Source organism: Xiphophorus hellerii, chromosome 13 (genome assembly GCF_003331165.1).
Source record: "Xiphophorus hellerii strain 12219 chromosome 13, Xiphophorus_hellerii-4.1, whole genome shotgun sequence".
Classification (NCBI taxonomy): Eukaryota; Metazoa; Chordata; class Actinopteri; order Cyprinodontiformes; family Poeciliidae; genus Xiphophorus; species Xiphophorus hellerii.
The window spans coordinates 4,452,767-4,476,621 of NC_045684.1; the positions used below are offsets into that span (position 1 = coordinate 4,452,767).

The 23,855-nt window shown below is 36.1% G+C and overlaps 2 protein-coding genes across 4 annotated transcripts in view; one reads left to right on the plus strand and one right to left on the minus strand.

Moving 5' to 3' along the window:
• Positions 1-55: 55 nt before the first annotated feature.
• styk1a (serine/threonine/tyrosine kinase 1a) lies at positions 56-9,963 on the minus strand. 3 transcript variants are annotated; one of them, XM_032580198.1, is made up of 12 exons: positions 9,949-9,963; positions 8,869-9,238; positions 6,961-7,016; positions 4,435-4,677; positions 4,146-4,346; positions 3,927-4,085; positions 3,564-3,745; positions 2,896-2,964; positions 2,574-2,785; positions 2,303-2,343; positions 1,315-1,411; positions 515-710 (listed from the first exon to the last, which is right to left on the minus strand). In XM_032580198.1, exons 3-12 carry the CDS (start codon positions 7,013-7,015, stop codon positions 515-517), a joined length of 1,455 nt encoding a protein of 484 aa, XP_032436089.1. In that variant the 5' UTR covers position 7,016; positions 8,869-9,238; positions 9,949-9,963. The 3 variants fall into 3 exon arrangements, with proteins under 3 accessions (XP_032436087.1, XP_032436089.1, XP_032436088.1); XM_032580197.1 differs by lacking the exon at positions 9,949-9,963 and having other exon boundaries at positions 3,927-4,163; positions 4,194-4,346; XM_032580196.1 differs by lacking the exon at positions 9,949-9,963 and having other exon boundaries at positions 56-710; positions 3,927-4,346.
• Positions 9,964-11,190: 1,227 nt separating this feature from the next.
• Positions 11,191-23,855, plus strand: part of LOC116731314 (chloride channel protein 1-like) — a 28,676-nt gene continuing 16,011 nt past the window's right edge. Inside the window, exons 1-12 of the mRNA XM_032581031.1 lie at positions 11,191-12,249; positions 17,466-17,751; positions 17,823-17,954; positions 18,190-18,318; positions 18,918-19,051; positions 19,156-19,233; positions 19,365-19,443; positions 19,735-19,860; positions 20,115-20,199; positions 20,601-20,702; positions 20,928-21,012; positions 23,245-23,400. Of these exons, the coding sequence (XP_032436922.1) occupies positions 12,085-12,249; positions 17,466-17,751; positions 17,823-17,954; positions 18,190-18,318; positions 18,918-19,051; positions 19,156-19,233; positions 19,365-19,443; positions 19,735-19,860; positions 20,115-20,199; positions 20,601-20,702; positions 20,928-21,012; positions 23,245-23,400 (1,557 nt within the window). The 5' untranslated portion in view covers positions 11,191-12,084. The remainder of the gene's footprint in view (positions 12,250-17,465; positions 17,752-17,822; positions 17,955-18,189; positions 18,319-18,917; positions 19,052-19,155; positions 19,234-19,364; positions 19,444-19,734; positions 19,861-20,114; positions 20,200-20,600; positions 20,703-20,927; positions 21,013-23,244; positions 23,401-23,855) is intronic.

The window sequence follows — 23,855 nt, forward strand, 5'->3', positions numbered from 1 at the left end:
AGCAACTAGGTTTTATCAATATTCTCCAGACAAGAAAAAATCTATTAAATACTACTGTATGTTCATGAAGACACAATTTATTTGTTTGAGCACTGCACATAAACCCTGAATTATGTCATTTCATTGTGGCGACATGGATCAAATTAATAAAATATAAGCAATATTGGTATGTCTTTAAAAAGAAGACAGGACTGACTTTAAAATGATCATAAGTTAAATATGTTTTAAGTGTTTTGTTTATTAAGTCCAAGACAACCAAGGTATTATTTACCAAAATGTATACACATTTACAAAAGAATAAGTTACCTAAGACATACTTCATGGCTGTGCTTTATATTTTGTATTCCAAAACTACTTATAAATATAAAAACATGTTTTCTAAACAAACGATGTAATTGGCATATTTAATTCCCCTCGCTTTTTGTGCTTGGTACTTGGTACTTTAAGGAATTTGTTTCGCTGGACTGTGAATAATGGCTCCAACAGAGTCCTTTGTCACAGCAGTCCCAGCCAATCAGAACACGGCGTAGTTGAACGCCTCTCCGTATCCTGCCTCCCTCATGTATCTTTCCATGTTCAGTGGCTCAGGCACCCTCAGAGCTGTGCTCCCATTTGCCGATTGCTCTCCTTCATGAAGCATCCTAATCAGTCTGGCGACCGAGGGACGCCCTTGGGGGCTCCAGCTGCAGCATGATTTCATCATGGAGTACCTACAAACACAGTTAAAGAGTGAAAAATGCAAACATGTATATTTGCAATTTACTTAAGCAGCTGCAGAAAAACATGAGTGTGCGTTCTCAGAGTTTTGAATGAAACAGAAGGGACAACCTACATGTTGTATGGGAGCAGGGAACTGTAAATATGTTACTAATAAGATGTTTGGTAATTAATATGAATTACCTTAAAGTAATTTCTGTATGCTTATTTGTATGAACAAATATTTTCCACATATGATCTGTTGTTTTTCAGTTTGATATCCTGTAATTTAATGAGGTCTTTGGCTATTTTGACATAAAACTGATATGATCAAGATTTTGTAATTTCTTTTTTCTGTAAATCAGGTGATAAAGTACCCCTTTCTTAGGCTAAAATTCACTAATATACTCCAAATGTTTTCAGAAACAGAATAACCACAGAAACACAAAAAATGTCAGACAACTAAGAAATATAGTTTTAAGTTTAAACTGAAATAGTTCACTCATTTTTCTCTATCAATATAAGTTTATTAAAAGATTTCCTGACCAGCTACTGCCCTTTTTACCCTTCATGTGTAGATATGGGATCATAGTAATGTGTTTCTGCAGCCGTTCTTACAGTGTGTTGGAGCAGTTGGTTGGCCGTTTCACAGTTTTTCTTCTTTGGAGATACTGCAGAAGTTCAGTCGACATGATGTGAGCAAAAGGTGGGTCACCTAAAAGCAGAGAAGTTTTCATTACTTTATTATTTTATGACTCCCTGGCTATCTTGTTTGTAATAGTTTACTTAAAGCATTTGCATGACTGATGTTAAAATATTACTACATTTGTTAACTTGCTAAGGAGATGAATAATTGTATCAATTTTAGACATTTTTACTGCTCTTTTTAAAAAAAAAAAAACGTGTAGTAGCTGCAATTTTCTTATAATTTGTATATGGAAGATATGTGCTGGAATGTATATCATTCACAATAAAATTGAAAAATGTATATATTTTTTGTAAGGAAATTGTGTACAATCCAGAAGTGAAAACTAATATTTTCACCATTCTAAAATATTTGAAAGCAGGATATATACTCTAAGTTTACAATACTTCCTTCAAGATTTAGTGATTTTTCTTTTTCTTTCAAAAGCATGAAAAAAGTGAATCTTAAAGAAATGCAAATGATGTCCAACAATCTCATTACATTCCTCTTCATACTCCCAACTCCTAACACTAGAGGCTGAAGCACAGCTGAAACAAGGACAGAACCTTTATAGTCTCTACATCCCCAGAGTTTTTATTTTCAGTTAGTGTGTAAATTAATCATTTTCAACACAGTCTTTCACAGCAACAATTTTAATCAGGTTTTAACTAAAACTAATGGACATTTGAAACATATCTTTGAGTTTTACTTCTTATTTTAGATTTGCCACTTCTCTTTTCCTTAACCTGTGCAGTTTCCTCCTCTTTGTTGTTCAAATCTAAACTTTATAGCTATGTGACTTAAAGTGGAAGAGATGACAAGTTGACACAAAATCCATAATATTAAAAAAGTTAATCTAAAGCCAGTAAAAATTGAGGATATTTTGACAATTTTTCTCAATAGTGCTTGTAGAATACTCACCTAATGTGACCATTTCATAAAGGAGGATACCAAAGGACCATCTGTGAAAATATTTGAAAGACAACTTTAGGTCGCTTAAGTTTTTACCAGGTTAAACTACAGCATTTGCAAAATGCAACAAAAATGTCTTAATGCAGCAGATTAACAGTGAAGTGAATCATTCTGACATATTTCGTAATGCCAAATCCTGACATCCAACGTCCAGATCCAGTCTCTCCAGTTACTAACATGTTACTATCGTATGTTTCTTATAGGGAACTTAAACACTTACACGTCGCTGCTGTTACTGGCCGTTCTCCTGGCCAGAACTTCAGGTGCCTGCCATTTCTTCAGCTCCATTTCCTCCACCAGCCCAGCAGTGTCGATCTGTGTTCTGTGGTAAGCTGAGCCCAATCCCCACAGTTTGGCCGTCATGTCACCACCAACCAGAACACTGCGAGCTCCGATGTTCCCGTGGATAGATCCCTGACTGTGCAGGTAATCCTAGGGTGAGAAAGACAACATATGTTAGAATATAAGTAAAAAGTATATGGTAGAGAAGTAGGAAATTTCAGAAATGTGGGTATAATTAGAAGGACAGCAGTTCAACTAACCAGGGCAGAGGCCACTTGTCCTGCCATGGTGAAGATCCTCTTTTCTGTCATTTCATGACTTTCATTATCCTTTAGTGAGAGAAAAGCGAGGGAAGTTAGGGGCTTCCATGTTTCAATGCATGTTTTGAGGTCTAAGCAAACTGAAAGTCTCCAGAGGGCCCCAAATACATTTAATATGGTGCAACATTAGGGCCAAAATTAAGATTATTGGGCACTCGATGATGGTTACGTAAGGGCATGTTGACCAACTCAAAAATTACACAATACTAAGCAAAGCTTTCATAGTTCAAAAATTATGTTAACACATTCATAATTTAAAGATAATTTAAATGAACCTCTGCTATTTATCCCTTTTAAAGAAATAGTCAGACACAAACACAACTAAACAAAAACTCAGAGCTTAATACAGTGAAAAAACTAAAACTGGAAAAATATCGGCTTTGTGTTAATAAGTGGAAAGCATAATTTCTAAATAATTAAAATAAATCTTGACCAAAACAGAAAAAACGAACTTTTTGATTGTGTTTTGCAGCTGATGGCTGATTTAGTTACAGATATTATTACACCTTCTCAAACAAATCACAAGTGATGCCGTTTTTATTTAAACACGAGTCTAAACCCACGTGACAATATTATCAATCTTTCTGAGAAGAACGATGGTACTCTACCTCTCTGCACTTCCACAGGAACCCCAGTAGGTCTCTGTGCCTCAGCTCCTCCACCACTATCACTAATGGCGACCGTACAGAAACCACGCCCAGTAGAGCAGGAATAAAAGGGTGAGGGCCCAGTCCTCCCAGGAAGGATGCAAACCCCAGAAAGTGTTGTTTCTCACGGGTACTCGCATTTTCTGAAGAAAAATGTGGATAAGAGAAGTGATTTTTTTTAAACTATATTTTAACCTGAAAGTTTTTAGCAGCAAGTGCTAAAAACTTGCAGCTTTGGAGCTTTCATTTTCTAAGAAATTTTAAATTATTCTTTGATGCTTTGATTCTTTGTCAGTTCTAGGGGGGAAAAAAAACTATGTTCACCTTTTAGTGCTCTCAAGATGACATCCTTGTTGTCCATGCGAGCTCTGTAGAGGCTTACTGTGTCACTTGGTTTGGTATAGAAAGATGGCGTCAATGCAGTGACCTGACTAAAGTTTCCAAGAGGCCTCCTTGTGGATGATTGTGGTTCTGCATCCGTATGTCTCTCTGGAGAGCGATGTCTTGTCGCATGTCTTTCTGGAGAGCGATGTCTTGTCGCATGTCTCTCTGGAGAGCGATGTCTTGTCGCATGTCTTTCTGGAGAGCGATGTCTTGTTGCAGTTGCATGTCTGTCTCTAGTTCTATGTGGTGCTGCAGTCCCATGTCTCTCTGGGGATTCGTGTTGTGGCTTCAGATTGTGATGTGTGTTTTGAACTCTCATTGGCACTTCTTCGTGTTCAAGAGGGTCAATCCCTGGGGGCGCTTTTTGAGAAAAAATACAGAATAAATCATCTGTCTGATTAGGCTGAAAGAAATATTTCACAAAAAGAGTAGACCAAAATGAGCGTACCATCTATTCCCTGTAGGTGATGTCTGTGGTGGGGGTGACGGTTGTTGTTGTGGTTATGGTTTCGCTGTGTGTGTGTCTCGTTTGTGGTGTGCTGGTGAGTGTGGTATTGAGTAGGAGTTCTGACTCGTGTCCGCTCTCTCTGATTACAGCACAGTAATATAAAAATGATGAATAATATGAGCACGGTGAGCGAGACCAACAACGCAGGGACGACAATCACTCCAAGCTGATATTCTCGTGTTACTGTGAGAAGAAAGACAAAGGAACGTGTGTTAGCATGAAGTCCAAGAAAATGCAAAGCTTTTAAAATTTTTAGTCCTATTGTTTTATTCTGTTCTGTTGTGTTTTCTCATGCTGACAGGAATTTCTGTCTTGACATTGTTATCTTCTTTTCCCACAAAAAATTATAAGGTTCACACTGTGTGGAGCTACACATGGCAGTAGTCTGTGGTTTAAAACATGTAGCCCTACTGTAAAGTCTAATTTATGTAATCAACTATAAATATTATTGTCCTTATTGTTTTTATTTTAATTGCATATTTCCTTTAAGAGTCATTGTGCAGTGAATCTAAATGTCATACGTTGAAAGACCAGCCATGGTGATCAGGAATACTGGAGAAGGTATTGAACAGAACTTAGAGCATCATAGATGTCTGGTTATATACATATAAATACAAATCAAGATTAGATCAGCTGTTAAGAATATTAATGACATTTTTGTTTACAACATTCTCCCAATTTTTTGCATTATTTACCAACAAAATAAGCAAATAATCTTAGGATTAGGATTAAATCCTAATTTATAAATTAGGATTTAATTTATAAATCAAATCCTCAAACTCTTGAGTCTCTTGAGGCTTTATCAAGCCTCTTTATCAAGCCTCAAGAGTAAAGCCTCAAACTCTTAATATCTCTGAAAGACTGATTAAAAATATATTTAAGTGAGATATTTAATTCTGATAGAAAATGAAATGGTAATCACTTAAAATATATACAAAAACTGTAGATTTTATAGATTTTCCAGCAAACTTCATAACAACCCTGGAAGTCTTTAGACGTGTATCTTTTTTAATCCTTTGTTGATTATTTCTTTGTTTTTGCCCCTGTTTCTGTCCCTTGAATTGCTCCCTGACCTCCATATTGATTCCTTTCTCCACCCTTTAACCGTTTAGTGTTTATTCAAATGAAGCTGATTCTATGTCAATTCTAGTATTGTCTCTCAAATCCATGGATTTACACACCCTCTGCTGTTTAACCACAAAGCTCAGCTGCCTTCTTAATGTTAAAGCTACTGTTCAAGTTAAACAGATCCCATTCTGGTTCTGACACATTTTAAGGAGTGGTGTGAACTTTGTGGAATGATACAAATCATTCTGTGACATTCTCATTAAAGGCGTGGCTTGAACTTTCAAGAGCACAGCTTTGATCACCAAGGATTTCCAGCATTCTCCTTCTGCTCACCTTGAATCCATGAATATTTTTTCTTAAATTAATGTTTTATAGGACAAAGGGGTAAAACCAGTTTCTAACTAACTAGAATTACATGGAAAGGCAAACCTGAGACTTTCATACCACATACATTTTATCTGTGGATGCTTCCTAGACATTTATAAGACGTAGACATGGAGAAGCAAATACATTGCTTCCTGATTCCATTTCATCCCTGCTCCTCCCCCTTCACTGTTTTCTGGTTTGGAGCAAAAAATTTTTAATAGCACAATAACATATCTACTTTTTCTTTATCTAAACTTACTGTGGTTAATTATTCTCCACCTGTCTCTTGCTCACCTTTATGAATCATAAAGGTGTTCAGCCACTGCTGGTTTATCTGCTCTGCTCCATTGTCTGCTCTCTGTTTGTGAATTTTCATGTTTCATTTCCTGCACTTTGTTTGGGATTTTTAGAATTTGAGACTTTAGACTTTTTTTCCCATTCTTCTCTGTCTCACTTGATGCCTGTATTTGGGACCCACAGTCATTGCTTATAAAAACTTTAGGTGTTATTGTTCATTCAAACATGTAGGCTTTAAAAAAAATTAAAAGGAAATTAATGTACTTGGGTTTTCAGGCAGTGGCTGCATTGACAGCCTTTGAAGATTCTGACATATTTTTGTCATTTTTCCATAGTTGTGAATAGTTTTAATCTATTTTCATCTCAGAAATTATCTAGTCAAAATTTACATAATTCATATTTGGAAGTCAGTAATCAAAGAAATCTCTATAAACACGTGAAAGCATAATGATGTCACTTGCAATGCAAGTACTTCATTTACAGCCAAATTGAGCTTATGTTTTATTCAGCAGTTTAGGTTAGCTTCAGCATAATGTGCAACAATCGCGTTTAAAAAGGTCGTAACCAGAATGAAAATCTTAAATGAAGTTTAAAAAATATTATATTTTGGAATTTTTTCTACCTCCTACAGGAAGATAAGTACAGATTTTAAACAATCAGAGTGGAAATAACATATATGAGATAAAGCTTTGAAAATGTAAAAAGTATTTAACATTAGCAGTTTTTATTACTTACTACAGAGCCTGTCATCTGGATTACAGGGACTAATGTCCATGTAGTTGGTCGTCATCCTGTGGAAAACAGGAAGATTATAAAACAGACATTTCAGCATTGCTAGAGATCAGGCAGAAACATTTCCAGTGTCCAGCAGCAAAAGACCAATGCCTTTATATGTCAGCCTAATGATGTAGTTTGTTACATAATGCAACACACACTTACACAATCAATTAATAAACCTTTAAATAAAGTTATGTTTTGTAAATCTGAAGTCTCACGAGAATATATAAATTATTGCATTCAGAAACATGATGACACACTCCTTCAATATCTGAAGTAATACATTGATATAGCAATATCTTCAGCCGAACAGTTGACAGAGATGCAAACAAGACGACCTCCACCACTTTATGTCGCAACCTTTCAAAGTTCTGCAAAACATTTCCAACGTTCACTTTAGTAACAGTTACGGATCAAGAGAACAAAACTAAAACCCATTTAAAAGGTAAAATATGACGTTAAAGGATAAGTAGAAACACACACAGAAAGGGAGTTCCCTTTGTGTAATATTTAGATGCAACACCCCTTTCCTTCCACCGGAATGTGTTTGTATATTGAAAGACAACAAGTTCATTCATCAGGTTACAATAAGAAACCTCTATGGTCTTCAAAATAAAAAGCTGCCATCAGAGAATGCAGAGAGATATTAATATAATTGTTTGATTTAAATGGAGATTAATGGGGCTATTTTGGCACTGAATTTGTTCAGAGGGTTGTCTGGCACCATATTAAAATACACATATTAAATCAAATCAGTTTTGTTGCTTTTTTTTGCCTGACATACAATCATATTCAATACATTAGAATTTATGCCAGTGCGTTTCATTTGTCAGATTAAAAGTATAATAAGTTTTTTATTGGTCTGATGAATTATTCTAATTCTCATCATAATTGACAGAAGTAAAGGCATTCAAACAGTCTTTATAGAAATATATATATACATAGTTTTTATATGAATCTCTACATGTTTCGCTTAGTGATGACATCCTTAAAACAAATGGGGTTTTCAATAATATTAAAATTTATTGAATGTGTCTGTACAAGACCCATCCCCTATTATCTATTTAAACACAAAATAATGTTATTTATTCACTCATTTATTATTTTTTAATACATAATAAAGACTCAAGTAGATAACCATCATCTAGTGGGTTATAATCTTTAACGGGATTGAATGTTTGGTTTTTTGAGAACTGAGGTTATTTTAAGTAAGACATTTACATTTTACATTTCTCTTTCAAATGGAATATATGTTCATCAGATTTCCTTGTTTCTTACATTCAAAGGCCAGTTTTACCAAACACATTTAACTGGAGTGATAGAGCGGTATTAATGCATCTACACCAAGACCAGACAAACATCCAGCAATGCTGGATCATCCAAGTCCTTTATGGTTTATAACTTATAAATCTACTATGGAATATTTGCATGAGTTAAAAAGTGAAACACAGAATGTGGGGGAAAAAAAATGTACAGTAACAAAACACAAAGTCACACAGATGATGTTTGCCTTCTGACTTAGATATATGTCACTAAACCAGTTTGACAGCATTGTTCGATGACAATCATGCCTTGTAGCAACTGCAATGAGCTCTTACTGTACTAACAATCAGAGTGAAAATGTCATTTCACAGTTGGAAATGTAAATAAAAGTAGTATTGTAAAAACATTCAGTCATATGGAAATGGTTCAAATTTGTGGGCTAAGACAAACATGACACAGTGCACTCGATAATGTTAAGATTGTATCTGTTTATGGGAGCAGAATGTGGGTTAGATTTTAATCAATTAAGAGACACATTGCTGTATAAAATTCAAAAGCAGAACAAAGAAAAGTATTCTCAAAGCCACCGTATTTACATCTTACCTGGCCACCTATGTGAGACCGCTGAGGTGTCAAACTAAGTGTTGTAGGAACTACAAACGTATAGTTTCCTCTTTAGCTTTCCGTATTTGTTTAGAGCTGTAGAGTAAATTCCAGTCCTTCCTCTCAGTCATCATTGTTTTCGGCAGATAAAACCGCAAGCAGACACATTTCCATTAGAGGTAGAAGTTTTTTAAAGTGTAGTTTCTGTTGTGTTGTCACCTGCATAGTGCTATTCTCTCACTCGTCCTTCCACTTCAGTTTCTCTCTCAGGTTTTCCACACCCACATCCCGTCCAGCACCCTCACCGCCTGAATGCGTGTGTTGTTAGGCTGTGTTGTATTTTCTGTAAGTCATTCATTGCATGTGGGCGCTAGGAAAAATTCAAATCAAGAGTATTAGAGGTTGAAATCAGCATTTTGAATACATTACTAAGACCTGGCTTGTTTGTGTTAATGTCACATTATGTCTGCTGTTTTAATCTGTTGTTTTAAACTAAAACCTGAATTATGGGCATTAGTAGAATGTTAAAATATTTAGAATGAAGCTCAGTTGTGTTGCAGTGATTCTCATTCATCTAGCTTTTTGACTTTTTTTTTCTCCAAACTGAAATGTATTTTGAAATCTCATTTAATAATCCAAAGTGGTTTATAATTTTGAGCCCTAGTTAGTGATTTAAAATTTGAATGTAGTCACAGTATACATGCAGCTAAACACAAAGTAAATAATTATTCCCACCTAATGACAACTATGAGTTTGTGTTGGCGTCTCACATAAAATAACAATGACATAATCTGACTTGTTTTAATTTAACAAGATGTGAAAAATATTAAGACGAGCCAAACTTTTTAGGGTACTATACTCTTCCTTGCTTAAACCAGAAAGTGTTTGCAAGTTTTAATTTATTAACCTGGGTATAGACTCTTGTTTCATTCTGCACTTCAAAAATAGATAGTATTGGCAACATATCTTTACATTTGTCACTGTGATGTACAGAAGCATTATTTATAATTTCTACACCAAAATAAATATTACAATATTATTAAAATTAGTTATCATCTAGATTATTTAATTTGGACTTACCAAGCAGAAATAAGAGAGACTGACAGAAGTTAATTAATTTTGTTAAAGCTGAAGGCGTGACCACACCTAAATGAACTTTTCACTTACTTACTGGGTCACTTCCATTTCTTTGTTCCAAAATCAAGTTGGTACACTCACACACCCACTAACAAAATACCATTTTGCTCACCTGTCATGTTCCTGCCATGTTGATTTGCATCAGTCTTGAGAAATGATTACATGATAAATAATCTTTGCTAAAGAAATAGCATTTATATATATATATATATATATATATTTATAAAAACACTTCAGTCAAAAGCTGAGTTTTACCAGTTAATGATTGAACAAAACTTTAATGGAAGAAAAATGTGGTCAGGTTACAACTGCAAACATATTTTGCTTGATGTAATGAAAAAAATCTTGATTCATTCTCTGTTTAACATGGCTTTTAAAGAGCGGTTGGTAATGCGGAAAAAACTCAATGTACCTATGCTTCAATAGGTTGTACAACCAGCCATTGGCTGCAACGAGATACATCCTTGTGGGGGAACTTTTTTTTCTTGGCTCAGGTTAAATAAAGTGGCAGGTTTTTGCTCATACACAAGTCAAGTCATGTCATGTATATTTGCCTAGCAAATTTCAGCAACAAGGCAGTGCAAAGTGCTTTACACGCTAAAAACACAATACTACAGTATAATAAGCAATTATGAAACAAGCAATAAACGCTACATTTTGTCAAATGGTTCAGATCATTATAGTTGTGGTCAGGTTTTGTCTGTCACAGAAATTTGACTCTAGAATATTTTGGTATATGGAAAGGTTCATGGTCATCTCATTGTCTGTGAAATGCCAAGGCAGAAACGAGCCTAAATCGTGATCCTTCCACCGTTGTTTGTGACAGCAGGTGTTGTGTTTTTGTGCTGATGCTTCATTATGATGCTGTGAATGATGGTCAAGCATTACTTTTTGGTCTCATCTGTCCAAAGACTTAGACTTAGACTTAGACTTGTACTTTATTGATCCTTTGGGAAGACTCCCTCAGGAAATTGAAGGACATTGTTCAAGAGCGTATTTTTCAAATCCAAATATCCTGTTGACACACAACTTTAAATCTGTCTTACCACATGACCATAACCCACTATATGGGTTATAATCACTGACTCTGTGTTAATATCATTTAGTGGAGTCATCTAGCTTTTTACCAGACTCTGTGGATGGTAAAAGTTCTTCTTTATTTAATGGAATTTAATTGGAATTTGTTTACCTTGTTTCTTAATACTGCCAAGTTTTTGAACTGCAATTGCTTATGTTGTTTCTAATGACCAGCAATTTACTAAACTCCTAAATACACATGGTTTATTTACTTTATTTAAATTTCTTTAAGGCTAAAACAATTATTCTAAGCAAATAGATTAATAAAAAGCACACATGTAATTGATCTGGGAATTCAAAGAATAGATAAGAAGGTAAAACATTTGCATTTTTCATGAAAAGGAAATCAGAAGCATGTTTAACTGTGAACCAAAACCCATCTAGGAATGCTGTTGGGCGATTGCTACCATGTTATGCTTTCTAGTTTGAACTCAGGAATCCTGACAAGCAACACAGTCACCATGACGAAGCCTTACACTCTGATTTCCAGTATCTATAGCTGGTACAGGAAGAACATTGAGTACTTTCAGTGTGACTGACTTCAACTCGGACTGTCTGTTTCTGTAATGGCACAAATTCACAAAATGGCAGCCGCAATCCGAATCTTATTTAAAAAAATGATAAATGTTTAAAAAATTTCTTTGTTTATTTCTTAGTTATTACTAAGCAATAACATTGACATTTGTAATTGTATTTGTATTTGTAATTGTATTTGTAATTGACATTTGGCTGTTAAAGTGGAGAGTTTTCTTCTGCTCTATTTTAAAGAAACTTAGGTGAAAGATGAAAGCAATGTCCACTGGTTGATGAGGTTAAACAAAATACTCTGGTAATTATCAGGGAAATATTTGAACTGAGACATTCTGCACCCCCAGTCCCTCCTCCTACAACTGGCTATTCCATATCGTTGTGGAAAGCCAATGCTACTGTAACCGCAGCCGGAGATAATTTACACCATGTTCGAATGCAAGTGTGTAACAGAGTGCGTGTGTGGGGGTGCACATGCTGATGAGAGGATGTGTGCATGTGTGCGAGGGAACATCCAGAGCACTCCTGGTAATGCTGAGACTCCCTGTGAGCGGCTGGGTTTATTTTTGGGTTAGTGACAGTGTGTCAATGGCTGCAGATGCGTCGGACAGGAAGGCTCTGAGGTACAAGCAAACGCTGGTCAGTGTCCTCCTCTTTATTTCCTCTTTCCTGTCACTTTTCCTCACTCTGTCTTAGTCCATTTGTATCTGTCAAACATCGTTAAATCCCGTTTTGGTTCATTTGCAACGCGTCAAGGGCCTTTTCCTGAATTGCTCTCTAGTCATGACGCACCTGTATGGGCAAATCAAAGTTGGGTCTCCGCATTTGAAGTGTCAAGACATCAAAAGAGGCTTTCAGCTTCTGTGGAGAGCATTTACCTAAGACAGGGTTCTACACATGGTAGAATATAAGGTGCAGAGACACTGTGCACCTCTTGATCTTGGCATGTGGTACACACTTGCTCACATAACACATTCTGTCCATCTTGCTGCTTCCCACCGTTGATTCCTCCACCTGTTTTCTAGCCTCTCTGCACCTCATTTTTTAAGCCCTGCCTGGACTTAACACATGTCAGAACAACTCCTGTGCTTGATCCGTGTGTCTATTTTACACACAGTTGCCATACATGTAAATCTATGTAGCAGTGTGCGGGTGTTCATGTTTCTGTGATGCTGTTTTTATATGTTTGAACCTTAGAGTGTGTTTGTGCATGTGTCCTTGATGTGTTTTCCAATGAGGAGAAACTTGATCTTGGAGTAGAGTCTGACCCCATTCATGTAGGTGTGAGGAATGCAGCGTGAAGGGTGAACATCTGGAGAAGGAGATTTCATGCCAGATAACTTTTAGGCTGTATTGGTGCATGGTAATATTTAGCAATAATGACTTTTTTTGACATGAAAAACATGGAAATTGTGGCAAACCCTAAATTTGAACAGTTTTGAATAAACGGTGAAGTTGTATATTTAGAAACTGAAAGAAGCAAATACTGGAATGTAAATTGCTTTCTTACTTGCTTAGTTATACATTATTTTAATAAATGTTCTTATAGTGGATCACAATAATCATGTAGCATGAGTTAATCCTCGTTGTGCTTGTTTTAATAGTAAATATTTGCAGCAATATTGCTATACTATAGAAAGGATTGTTCCTAATTAAAATAGTCTGAGATGTTGGGATTCCAAAAAGGCAATGCCCAAGTAGCCATTGTTCATAGCAGTTCTTACAAACATCGTTTTAAGCTGTACCACATAGAAACACCTCTTTTAATTTGTTCAGTTAAGAGATGCAAGGATTACATATAACATTGATTTTAGATACACTCTTACAAATCTGCTTTGTACAACAAGCTTTTTTTCACCTCACTTTAATATTATTGAAGTGAGGAGCTGTCCATATGGATCTCAAAGTAAGCGCTTAAAAAATTCTCTGATTTTCTGAGGAGGTCCAACTTCGAATGGGTGTTCCAGTTTGTTTTTCCGGAATTCAGAACTTTTAAATTCAAACTGCAAATAAACACAGTATAAGTAGATTTACAAGCTTTATTCTGGCTTTATATGATGATCCTGAAGTATTTTTTTTTCTTTCCTGAGCTAATGGTTTTGAAAATGTAAAAGCTCTGGAGAGTGTATCCACAGAGTCTTTTGCTGTTGTCCTCCGCTGATCAGCTGTGGGACGTTGAACTATTTTCCATCCTGAATGCTACGATGACTGGGCATTCCCATAGTATTTATGTTAGAATATATTGTTTTAGACCGATTAACATGGCACTTTCAGGCATCTAGAACTTACACTCAAGGATGAAACGGGCATCTTTGAAAGCTTTCAGCACAGTCATCTTTTTAAATATTTATAGTTTTTATTTCCTAATAAACATGCCCCAAGAGAGATGCTTCTATGTTTTTCCAAGTGGTTGCCTGATGAAATACTGATGGTTGAGAAAGTGGGAATGAAGTGTTGGAATTGTTATAAGGAATATTGTGTCATTCTGATACTACATATAGTAGACAGTAGTGTTTTATGTGCTGGAAAGCAAAGAAAAAAAGAACAGTTCACTGTACCATAGATATAGAGGAAAGGTGATTCACGCAGAGTGAGAAAAATGGTGACTTCTATTTGATTTATGACAGCTAAACAAAATGCTCTGGGAGCAAAACTGGAATTCTTCTCAACCTGCAGGGTAAACAAAAGGGACCAAAACCACATTACATTGAACATAATTTCTACTAAATAGCACTTAACAACAATCATCGTGATCTTGTGCCATCACTGACATCACTAGTACATTTTGTGAAGATGAATCATGTTGAAAATGCTCAACAATGGAAGCGACTTCTTTCATTTGAAGTTTCACAAAGATTTTAAAAAATGTGCCCAAGGACATAAATATGCAAAATATATATGCATACATTTCTTGTAAAAATGTATTATTGAATATTATAATATTATTCTAAAGCACAGTATTGTTCTGATCCACATTGTCAGTTTTTCGGGGAACCTGCTTCTATTTGGACTTTTTCATGTACTCCTTAAAATATGAGGCACTGCAATAATATACACCCTTCTTGGTAAATAAAATAGAATGAGAACACACAATTTCCTTCAGATTTTTTTTTCTTTTAGATAAACCGTTTCTCGCTTTTTAGGTCTATCAATCTGCCAATGTAAACATTCCTAGTTTCTTTCTTTGTAAAGAAATTTAGATGCTCAAAATATTTGAAGTTGCTTTGCTACAGTCTTCAGTCCAATATAAACAGTCATTAAAAACAGCAAAAGACTAGTTATACATTACATTTAATATCAAACCAATAAGCACATCCTACTAAGTCAAGACAACTGTGCATGCTATTGTTTGAGTCTGGCATTTAGCCACAGTTAATTGTGTGTTGCACTCCTCAAGTTTCAGTGTGCATCGACTGGCATTTCTGCTCACACGCACTGTATCTCCAGTGCTTTATGTACATGTGCATCTAAATCCATCTTTTACCAACCTGTCCATGAACCCGTTAAATTAGAAGCTGTTGAAAGGCTGCTGCATGGAAGTCATAAGTATCAGCAGCACACCCAACTTACCAGCTTGTCACTTACTGTATATTCCTGAAGAGCTATTGTCTACATCTGTTGGAGAACCTAGAACACTTATTTGCCTATAGCTGTCTATGCTGTTCGGGTACTGTTGCTTGATTATTTGTTGATAATGATAATCTAATAAGCTCGTGTGCATCCAATTATAGCCAATAAATCCATAACATGAATACTCAAAAAGTTATGCAAAATAAAAACTTGATCATTGTGATATGCAATTATTTTCAGCCTTTTACTTTGACAACCTTAAATAAAATCTTGCATAAATAACAATCTTCAGAAGTCACCTAATAATAAGTAAACCTATTGGTTATTTAAGCACAAGATAAACATAACTTAAGAAGTTTGTTTTTTAACATTAGTTAAAAAATGTTTAACTAATGTTAAACATTAGTTAATAAACAGCATCATGACAACCAAACAGTACAGAAGACAGATCTCGAGAGAACACAGGATGGTGTCCTGTGAAATCTAAAGCAGAGTTAGGTAACAGTAAACGGACCAGCCTGTCAATGAGAGTGTTTATCAGAGTAGCCACCAAGATGCTCATGGTAACACTGAGAAGCTGCAGAGATCCACAGCTTAGGTGGAAAGTAATGTTGACAGGACAACGGTTAGTTGAGAACTCTACAAATCAGCCAATTAAAGTCCATGCATCATTTGTCTTCCACTGTGAAATTTTGGAAAACTTAGTACTGGTCTATTATGCAAACAACCAATAAAACACATGAAAGTTTCTGGCTGTAATGTGACAAGATGTAGAAAAGTGCTAAGGTTATTGGTATTCACTTAAGTCTCTTAACAAGGAGTGCTGACAAGCCTTGAAAGTCTTTTAACCTCACAACTCCAAGGCTTCTCATTGATAAATATTGAGTGTAGCAGGTTGTACTTTGCCAGTACAAAAATTATGTGCTGACCGGCACTCATTGGATGGACCAAAAATAACAATTGAAAAATTTAAAGGGCTAAAAAAAAAAGTTCTAAGAAGGAGAGCTGGATGATTTTTTTAAAATATTACTAAATGAATAAATATTTCAAAATGAACAGTTTAATAATGTATGTAAGTACAAAATATCTGGTTTTCATCACAAGATCTGGAAGACAATCCAACCTTTCCCCTTCAAATGATAAAGAATTAATTATGATCTTGGAACAACCCAGGAACCAACCAATCTGCCAAGAAAGTGTGGCAGATTAAAAGTTCCACAGAAATTGCAACAATAAATAACCCTTCCTCCCATAAATTTTACAAAACAGAAACATTTTCTGCTCAATCTACCACATTCAGCCAATCACAGTTCCCCCTCTCTGATCTGTATGCAATCATTAAAACAGCAACAAGTAGAAGGTCACAGGAAGTGATGTACACAAAAGACAAATATTATACACATGTTGGATATGAAAACCCATACAATGTCATTATTGTAATGTACTCAAAATATGAATATCAGACAAAGATCACAAAATTTCCACTTGAACCACTTTGTCAAAGTCTCAAACATGCTAATAGAAGGCAATGAATGAATTTACTGAGTTTTGTCAGGGAAAAAAGAGCAGCTTTACCATCCAGGAAAGTAAAAGTGCAGCATGTTCTATTATCAAAAAGACTTCAAGCATCCATTGATAATAAAGAGGCAATACACAGAACTTCCTTATGTAAATTTTGGGCCAATTTTTTGTGGCCATTATAATTTTAAAATTCAAACGGTTGTTTGATAAATGTTTCAGTGAAACCACTAGCCATGAGTGAAAAAAATGCTTTTTTGTCATCATTCAAACTTTTTGTCAGAAATTGTCAAAATATCAGAAATTCTGCTGCTGTATGTAAACTAATGAGCACAACTGTATCAGCTGCTGTATTAAAAAGTCAACTACGTCAGCTTTCATTGATGTAAAGTTTAGAGAACAGGAAGACTGTGCTAAGTGCTAGGCTAAGGTTGGACACATGAGACACAAGATGAGGGCATCTTTCAGTTATAGACATGTTTACTTGCGATCCAGAGAATTAATCTCTTCCCCAGATGTCCTGGGTAGTTTTTATGGAGCCCGTCCAGAGGTGATAAATCTAGATGCCGAGCCCATGTTTCCGCTTCCATTAGAGCCTTTGAGGGTCAACACATGGTTCTGTCTATTTTTAAAATGGACCCCTCTCAGCCAGAGTACTATTACGCTCCACATTCTACCAGTGCATGTTGATGGGTTTCAATGATGAATGCCGTTCTGATGTGATGTGCTATGCTTTGTTCTAATGGAATGGTCTCCCGACGCTACAGCTCTATGGAGAGTACCAGGAGAACCAGGGTGGCTCGGGCAGACGGGAGGCCACACGCCTGCTGACGGAGAGGCAGATCAAGAAACATGGAAATCATCATCATCACAGCCTTGAGAGGACACAACACACAACACATGGTCGCCATAGTCACGGCTACCAACATGGCAATCATAGCAGGCAAAAAACAAGGTTTCAGCCCAACATGGAAAGTGAGACTACAGATGAGCAAATGGCTGATAACGAATTTACCTCCATGAGGAAAATGCGATCCTACTCTAAGTGCAGAGGTTAGCATCATCAAATAAAAATATTCAAGATGTGGCCCATTTTCTAATCTTCTGTTGCTTGGTTTTCACAGACTGCATAGCACGGGTGCAGTGGTTTCTTGTGACGAGGCTGGGAGAAGACTGGATCTTCCTGGTCCTACTGGGAATCACGATGGCTCTGGTCAGCTGGACCATGGACTATGCTAGTGCAAAAAGCCTGCAAGGTATAATTAAAGACAGAGGGACACATTGGCAGTCAAGAGTGCATGGTTAAGTGGTTGCACAAAATGGAATCTCTCCCTTCATGTTTTCCCTTTGTTTCCCATTACACTTTAAGTCCTTTGTTTCCATTTTCTAGCATAATAGTTTCATCACATTTTTGGTCATCATTTTTGTCTTTACTCCCTTCAGTTTCTGCTGTTTCACAGTTTTTTCTTGTCCAAATTCCTCTTTCTTTAGCGTATAAATGGATTTATAGGGAACTGAAGGGAAACATCCCCCTGCAGTACCTGGCCTGGGTTTCCTATCCCCTGATGTTTATCCTCTTCTCCTCCCTTTTCTGTCACCTGGTTTCTCCTCAAGCTATTGGTCTGTACCAACTCCACCCTCATGTTTACGTTCACGCTTCTCTGTGAACACCTGCATGTCCAGGAGAATATTTGTTGGCTCTTACTTTAACTTATACTGGCTAACCAATATTATTCTATTCCATGACGTTTAGTTTAACTATGTTAATTTGCTCTGCATCAAGTTTGAATGTTTAAGCTGATTGTTTGAAAATGAAGTTGAAATTCCCATATTTTGTAATATTGTCCTCTGTCTTATACCTCAAAATAATATTTTGTTACTTGCCCAACTTTTAAAATATATAAAGAGGTATACAGATTTCAGTAAATGGTTCTCCAACATTGCCTTCCATAATGTGATGAAAATCTGAGCCAAGCTGGCAAAGATTTTACTAAGTCTAAAAGTACTAATTTTCTTTTCAAAACATTTCATGGTAAGAGTATCACAACTTAGAGATACCATTCCTGAAACAGAAATAACTAATAACCTCTGTTGACCTTTTTCTGAAGAACTTTATCCAAACATTTTTCCGCTACAGTGCGAGCTTAAAGACGAAAAACAAATTGTTTTATTTACAGAGAAGACTGTCCTACAAACTCAGTCTTGCCTTTTATCGTAAGGTTCTGGTATCCCTGAGTTGAAGACCATTCTGAGAGGGGTTGTTCTTAAGGAATATTTGACTCTGAAGGCTTTTATTGCAAAAGTCATCGGCCTGACTGCAGCTCTGGGCAGTGGGATGCCCGTAGGAAAAGAGGTAGGCAAAGAAATAACCCTAACCCCCTTGCTTTTCTTTTTTTTGTGAGTGTGATGGTCAGTTTTTACTATTTGATATAAATGTTCCTGTTCTCCTTCACCCAGGGTCCTTTTGTACACATCGCAAGCATCTGTGCAGCAGTTCTCAGTCGTTTCATGTCCTTCTTTTCAGGAGTGTATCAGGTAAGCCAAAGTCAGGAAACTCAAGGTTTTCCATGTAGATTTCCTCTGTAACTATAAATAATGTATATGATAGAAATATCTTGCAGTTTTTCCTTATTTCAATGACCTCTCCTTGCTCTTTGGATCAGTAGAATCCCTACTGCTATACAGACATCCTGACAGTGGGCTGTGCTGTTGGGGTGGGCTGCTGCTTTGGTACTCCACTTGGAGGTAGTCAACCATTTGCATTTTACTTGTATTTTTTGTTTGTTTCATTGTTTGTCTGTTAGTTTATAGCCAACTTTACTTGCAATAAAACAGTCTTACACAGTAATGATGCCTAGAAAAGGATATTTTTAAAGATAGTTCAGAATCTGAATGAAAAATCTGCAAAACTTTTTTTAATGACAAATGTTTAATTTAGTCTGAAATATATATTTGAAATTTTTAAATGTTGAAAGATAAAGCTGCATCATTTGACATCTTCTGCATGTTTGTGCCGTTGTTCTTTTTCTCCAACAGGTGTGCTCTTTAGCATTGAGGTAACATCCACATACTTTGCTGTGAGAAACTACTGGAGAGGATACTTTGCTGCTACATTTAGTGCCTTCATCTTTAGAGTGCTATCTGTGTTTAACAAGGATGCAGGTATGGGTTGGAGAGAAAGATTTGCATGTACCGTATGAATAGGATCATTTATGTCTCTTCCACAAGGGGGCGCCATTTTTCTACTTTCCGTTATTAAACAAATTCGACTCTGTGTTTATGGGCTACAACGTACTTCAGATCCAAACGTTCATCGATCTACTTTTATTTTTGGACTGAGTTACAAAAGGATTCATTAATGTTTTCCTCTTTTTCTCTAGATTTTTAAAGGTTGAGTCTTTTTTGTTGTTTTCTAGTGACCATCACTGCTCTGTTCAGGACAAACTTCCGTATGGATTTCCCCTTTGATCTTCAGGAACTTCCTGCATTCGCAATCATTGGGTGAGTAATTGAAAAACATAGAAAAACATGTGGGGCCCCATTTTGAATGTATCCACATTTCAACCAAAATTTATTATTTCAAATAAATGTTGGTTGCCTCAGATGTTTTTATTTTTTTAGAAATTAATAAAACGTCTGAGGATATAAAGTAAACTCAAAATTTATCTCAGAATCAAGCTACATCACTAATGTAATTTTTATGCCCAATTTGTTCAGCAGTAAAAATCAAGAGGTTTCTTCTCAGAAAATAAACTTGTGTAGAATGATTATTACAGACTTTTGAGCTTTTACTTATTAGCTTATCAATATTCCAGCTATTTTAGTATGAAGGAATATATTTTTAGTAAGCCGTTTCGCTTTAATAGTGAATGCTGTAACTTCACATTCCTCTGTCTTTGCAGAATTGCCTGTGGATTTCTTGGGGCGTTTTTTGTCTATCTGAACAGACAGGTGGTGCTGTTCATGAGACGACCAAATGCAATGACCAGCTTCCTGATTAAACAGTGAGTCCTTGTATGTTAAAGTGTGAAGAATTTGTTTGTCGTAGATGCTTAACTGAGCACAAATTTATGAATTTTATTTGCAGGTCATAACATTCTTCACAGACATATTCAAATAGTTACCTGTGTTTTTATGTAATTAATAACAGCTTTTTTTCTTCTCTTCCTCTGTTTCTTTGTGTGTGTGTGTGGGGGTGTGTGTGTGCGTGTGTGTTTTAACACTTCAAGTCGACTCATCTTTCCAGCTACTGTTACACTGGTCATTGCCACCTTGACCTTCCCACCAGGGTTTGGACAGTTTATGGCTGGAGAGGTCAGAGTGCAAATTTGATCATTTTAGCCTGTCTTAAAGCAAAACATAACAAAACAAAAAACAATTCTGTTTTGTTTTGTTCCATAGCTACAACAACCAGTAGTTTCTATAAATAGGTACGATGATAACTATGTGCCTGTTTTCTACTCTTAGCTGGTTTAACATCACATGTTTTTTCCTGAAGTTCAAACATAGATCTTTATTTTATTTAAAATTTTTTGTTTTATTCAAATTTTGTGAAACAGGGAACAAGAGAAAAATAATAAACAGTGGTGGCACAGAAAAAAGCAATGCAATAAGTTAATTATTTGAACAAAATATTTAAAATATTATAATGCATTGATGCAAAAAGAGAAAATAACTTGAGGATTTCCAACTTCAAAAGTTGCAAAATGAAGACTCTTGCTAAGGTATTCACACCCCTAAACTATTCTACAATTTGTCACATTGGAACCACACAGTCAGTTAATAGAGCTGTTCACAAATAAATCCCTGGCAAGGAAAGCATGATTCAGAAAAGCAGCAATTTGCCACAAGTAAACATGTGGAAGAAGGTGCTCAAGCCAGATGAGACAAAAGCTCAACCTTTTGCAACTATGTGCAAAATGCTTTGACAACCAAAGTTGCAATGGAATCGTTTTGATTGGTGTCTACGCAGAAACACAGTTAGCTTAAGCTGTCTTGCGAATATAAATGGGTAAACATTTCAGTCAGCTTCCAAAGTTCAAAGCTTTAAGAGACATCTTTTAAAACTTTCTGCTGCAGTTGCAGTGAAAAGTAGTTATGTAAAAAGCTGACTCACAGGGGCTGAATATAAATGCACACCTTTCAGATTTATTTTCTAAAAATATACATAATCTTGTCTTATTTCCCTTGTGCTTCTCAGTAATGCACTAATTTGCGTTGGTTTATCACATAAACCTGAAGTTTGTAGTGGTGACAAGATAGAAGAAAGTTAAAGGGATGTTAATAGTGAGCAGAAATCTGCGTTGTGTACTCATTAAAATACCAATCAAATGTTAAATTGGAAAACTCTGAGAAGCATGTCTGAATACCTAAAAATGTAAAATAAACCATAAATTCAAAAATTGTGAAGCTAAATGTATTAGCAGCTCTGAGCCAGAATTAAGCCTCATCATGTGGTTCACAGATGCTCAGAATAGATCACTTAGTGAGCAGCAGGTGTGTTCACATCCATCTCTGTTTATGTCACTGAGTAACCACTCACATTTAGCAAACAGTATTAATTAAACAAGAAAAGTGATACCTGAAATTAAGTCAATTATAGAAAATATAGCTGCAGAATGGATCATCTAACCTTTTACTTTTACTTGTCTATCACTACATTTCTTGTTTTTGTGAATAAAATCCTTACTGTCCAACAAGAGTAGTGTAAAGTTACAAAAGCAACAACAAGAGGAAAGTGAATGCTAAGAAAGATTTAAAGTAGGATTAGACCCAAAATGTCAAAACATAAAATCATAGACTCTAGCATTCAGACTTTTCTGTTGACGTTCCAGATTCATCTTACATCTTCGATGGTGGACCTCAATTTAACCCCAACACAAGTAGGAAGTGCAAGAGTGGAAAATCAAAATGACACTGGCGTTGCTTTTTTCCCTGCAGAGGCATTATGCAGATGCAGCACTATGGTTTTCTGGCTCTTAGCAAATTCAGAGACATCTATGCAAATGTGGAGCAAAATGGTTGAAGTGAATTAGTCATTCATGAGTCATCCAAAGGGAATGACTCATTTGGACATGGCCACCCTTACCAGTCTACATCCCGCTTGCTGAATGACTTCCTGCATGTTTATTATATCTGACTTCTTTTCACTTTTATCTAATCTAAATTCTTTTATTTCTGATCCTCCTTTTGTTAAGCTTCACTCTGTCTCAAACTGTTTTCCTTTTTCTTTCTCTCATTGAGTCCAAAGAGTATTTCTTCTTTTTATCTTAATCTCTTCTTCTGTCTCTTTCCTCTGCTTTACTCTTCTTAATGATTTTCCTGTATTTTTCCCACACTTTAATATTTTGCCTCTTTGTGCATTCATTTTTTTGCATAATCTTACCTCCCATCTGTTTCCTCTTGTTTGCCTCATTTAACCATTTTGTATTCCATTTTTCCCACTGACTGATGTATTTCTGTTCTCAACCCTCTTCCGTCCCCTTTCCATCATTCTGCTTTGTCTTTCTTCCCCTCTGTTTCTCACCCTTCCTCCCACATCTCCAGCTAATGCCCAGGGAGTGCATCAACTCTTTGTTTGATAACTTTACATGGACGAAGATTTCGGGATCTCCCTCTCCAGCTGGTCTGGGCCGGTCTGCTGCTTGGCTGCACCCTGACGTTAGCGTCTTTATTATTCTGCTGCTCTTCTTCATCATGAAGGTACGTGCCTGCCTCCTGGGAAAGTGTGTGTGTGTGTTTGAGTATGGTATTTTCTGTGTTAGATATTTAGGTGTTTTATTGTTTGGTGTCTGGACACAAATTTCTGCTTGCGTTGCATCTACGTCCTCGGATGTGACTGGGATTGTTTGTGTGTGGCGCCGGTGCCACCTGACGTCAGCATTTTCATCATCCTCCTCTTCGTCGAGGATAATTGTTGCAGGTCACTTGTGCCTGTGATTGGGACATCTGTGTATGTGTGTCCTAGAATGTGTTCATCTTCCACATTTTATTTTTGTCCAAGGTCAGCAACGCTGGCAAGCTTCCAGCACCTCTTGCTGTTTTATGATTTCCTAGAAGCTTGTACACACTCTCACACACTTCCTGTGTAATTACGATTCTAATAAGCAAAGAGATGTAACCTGAACAAGGTGCGTAGATAGCAGTGAGCCATAAAG

Excerpts from the sequence above, each read along its gene's own strand:
- styk1a (XM_032580196.1), bottom strand. The coding sequence starts at position 7,015 with ATGACGACCAACTACATGGACATTAGTCCCTGTAATCCAGATGACAGG. Across the intron at positions 1,412-2,302 it reads TTATGAAATGGTCACATTAG|GTGACCCACCTTTTGCTCAC; the intron begins GTGAGTATTCTA and ends CTCTGCTTTTAG. Across the intron at positions 711-1,314 it reads ACCAACTGCTCCAACACACT|GTACTCCATGATGAAATCAT; the intron begins GTAAGAACGGCT and ends CTGTGTTTGTAG.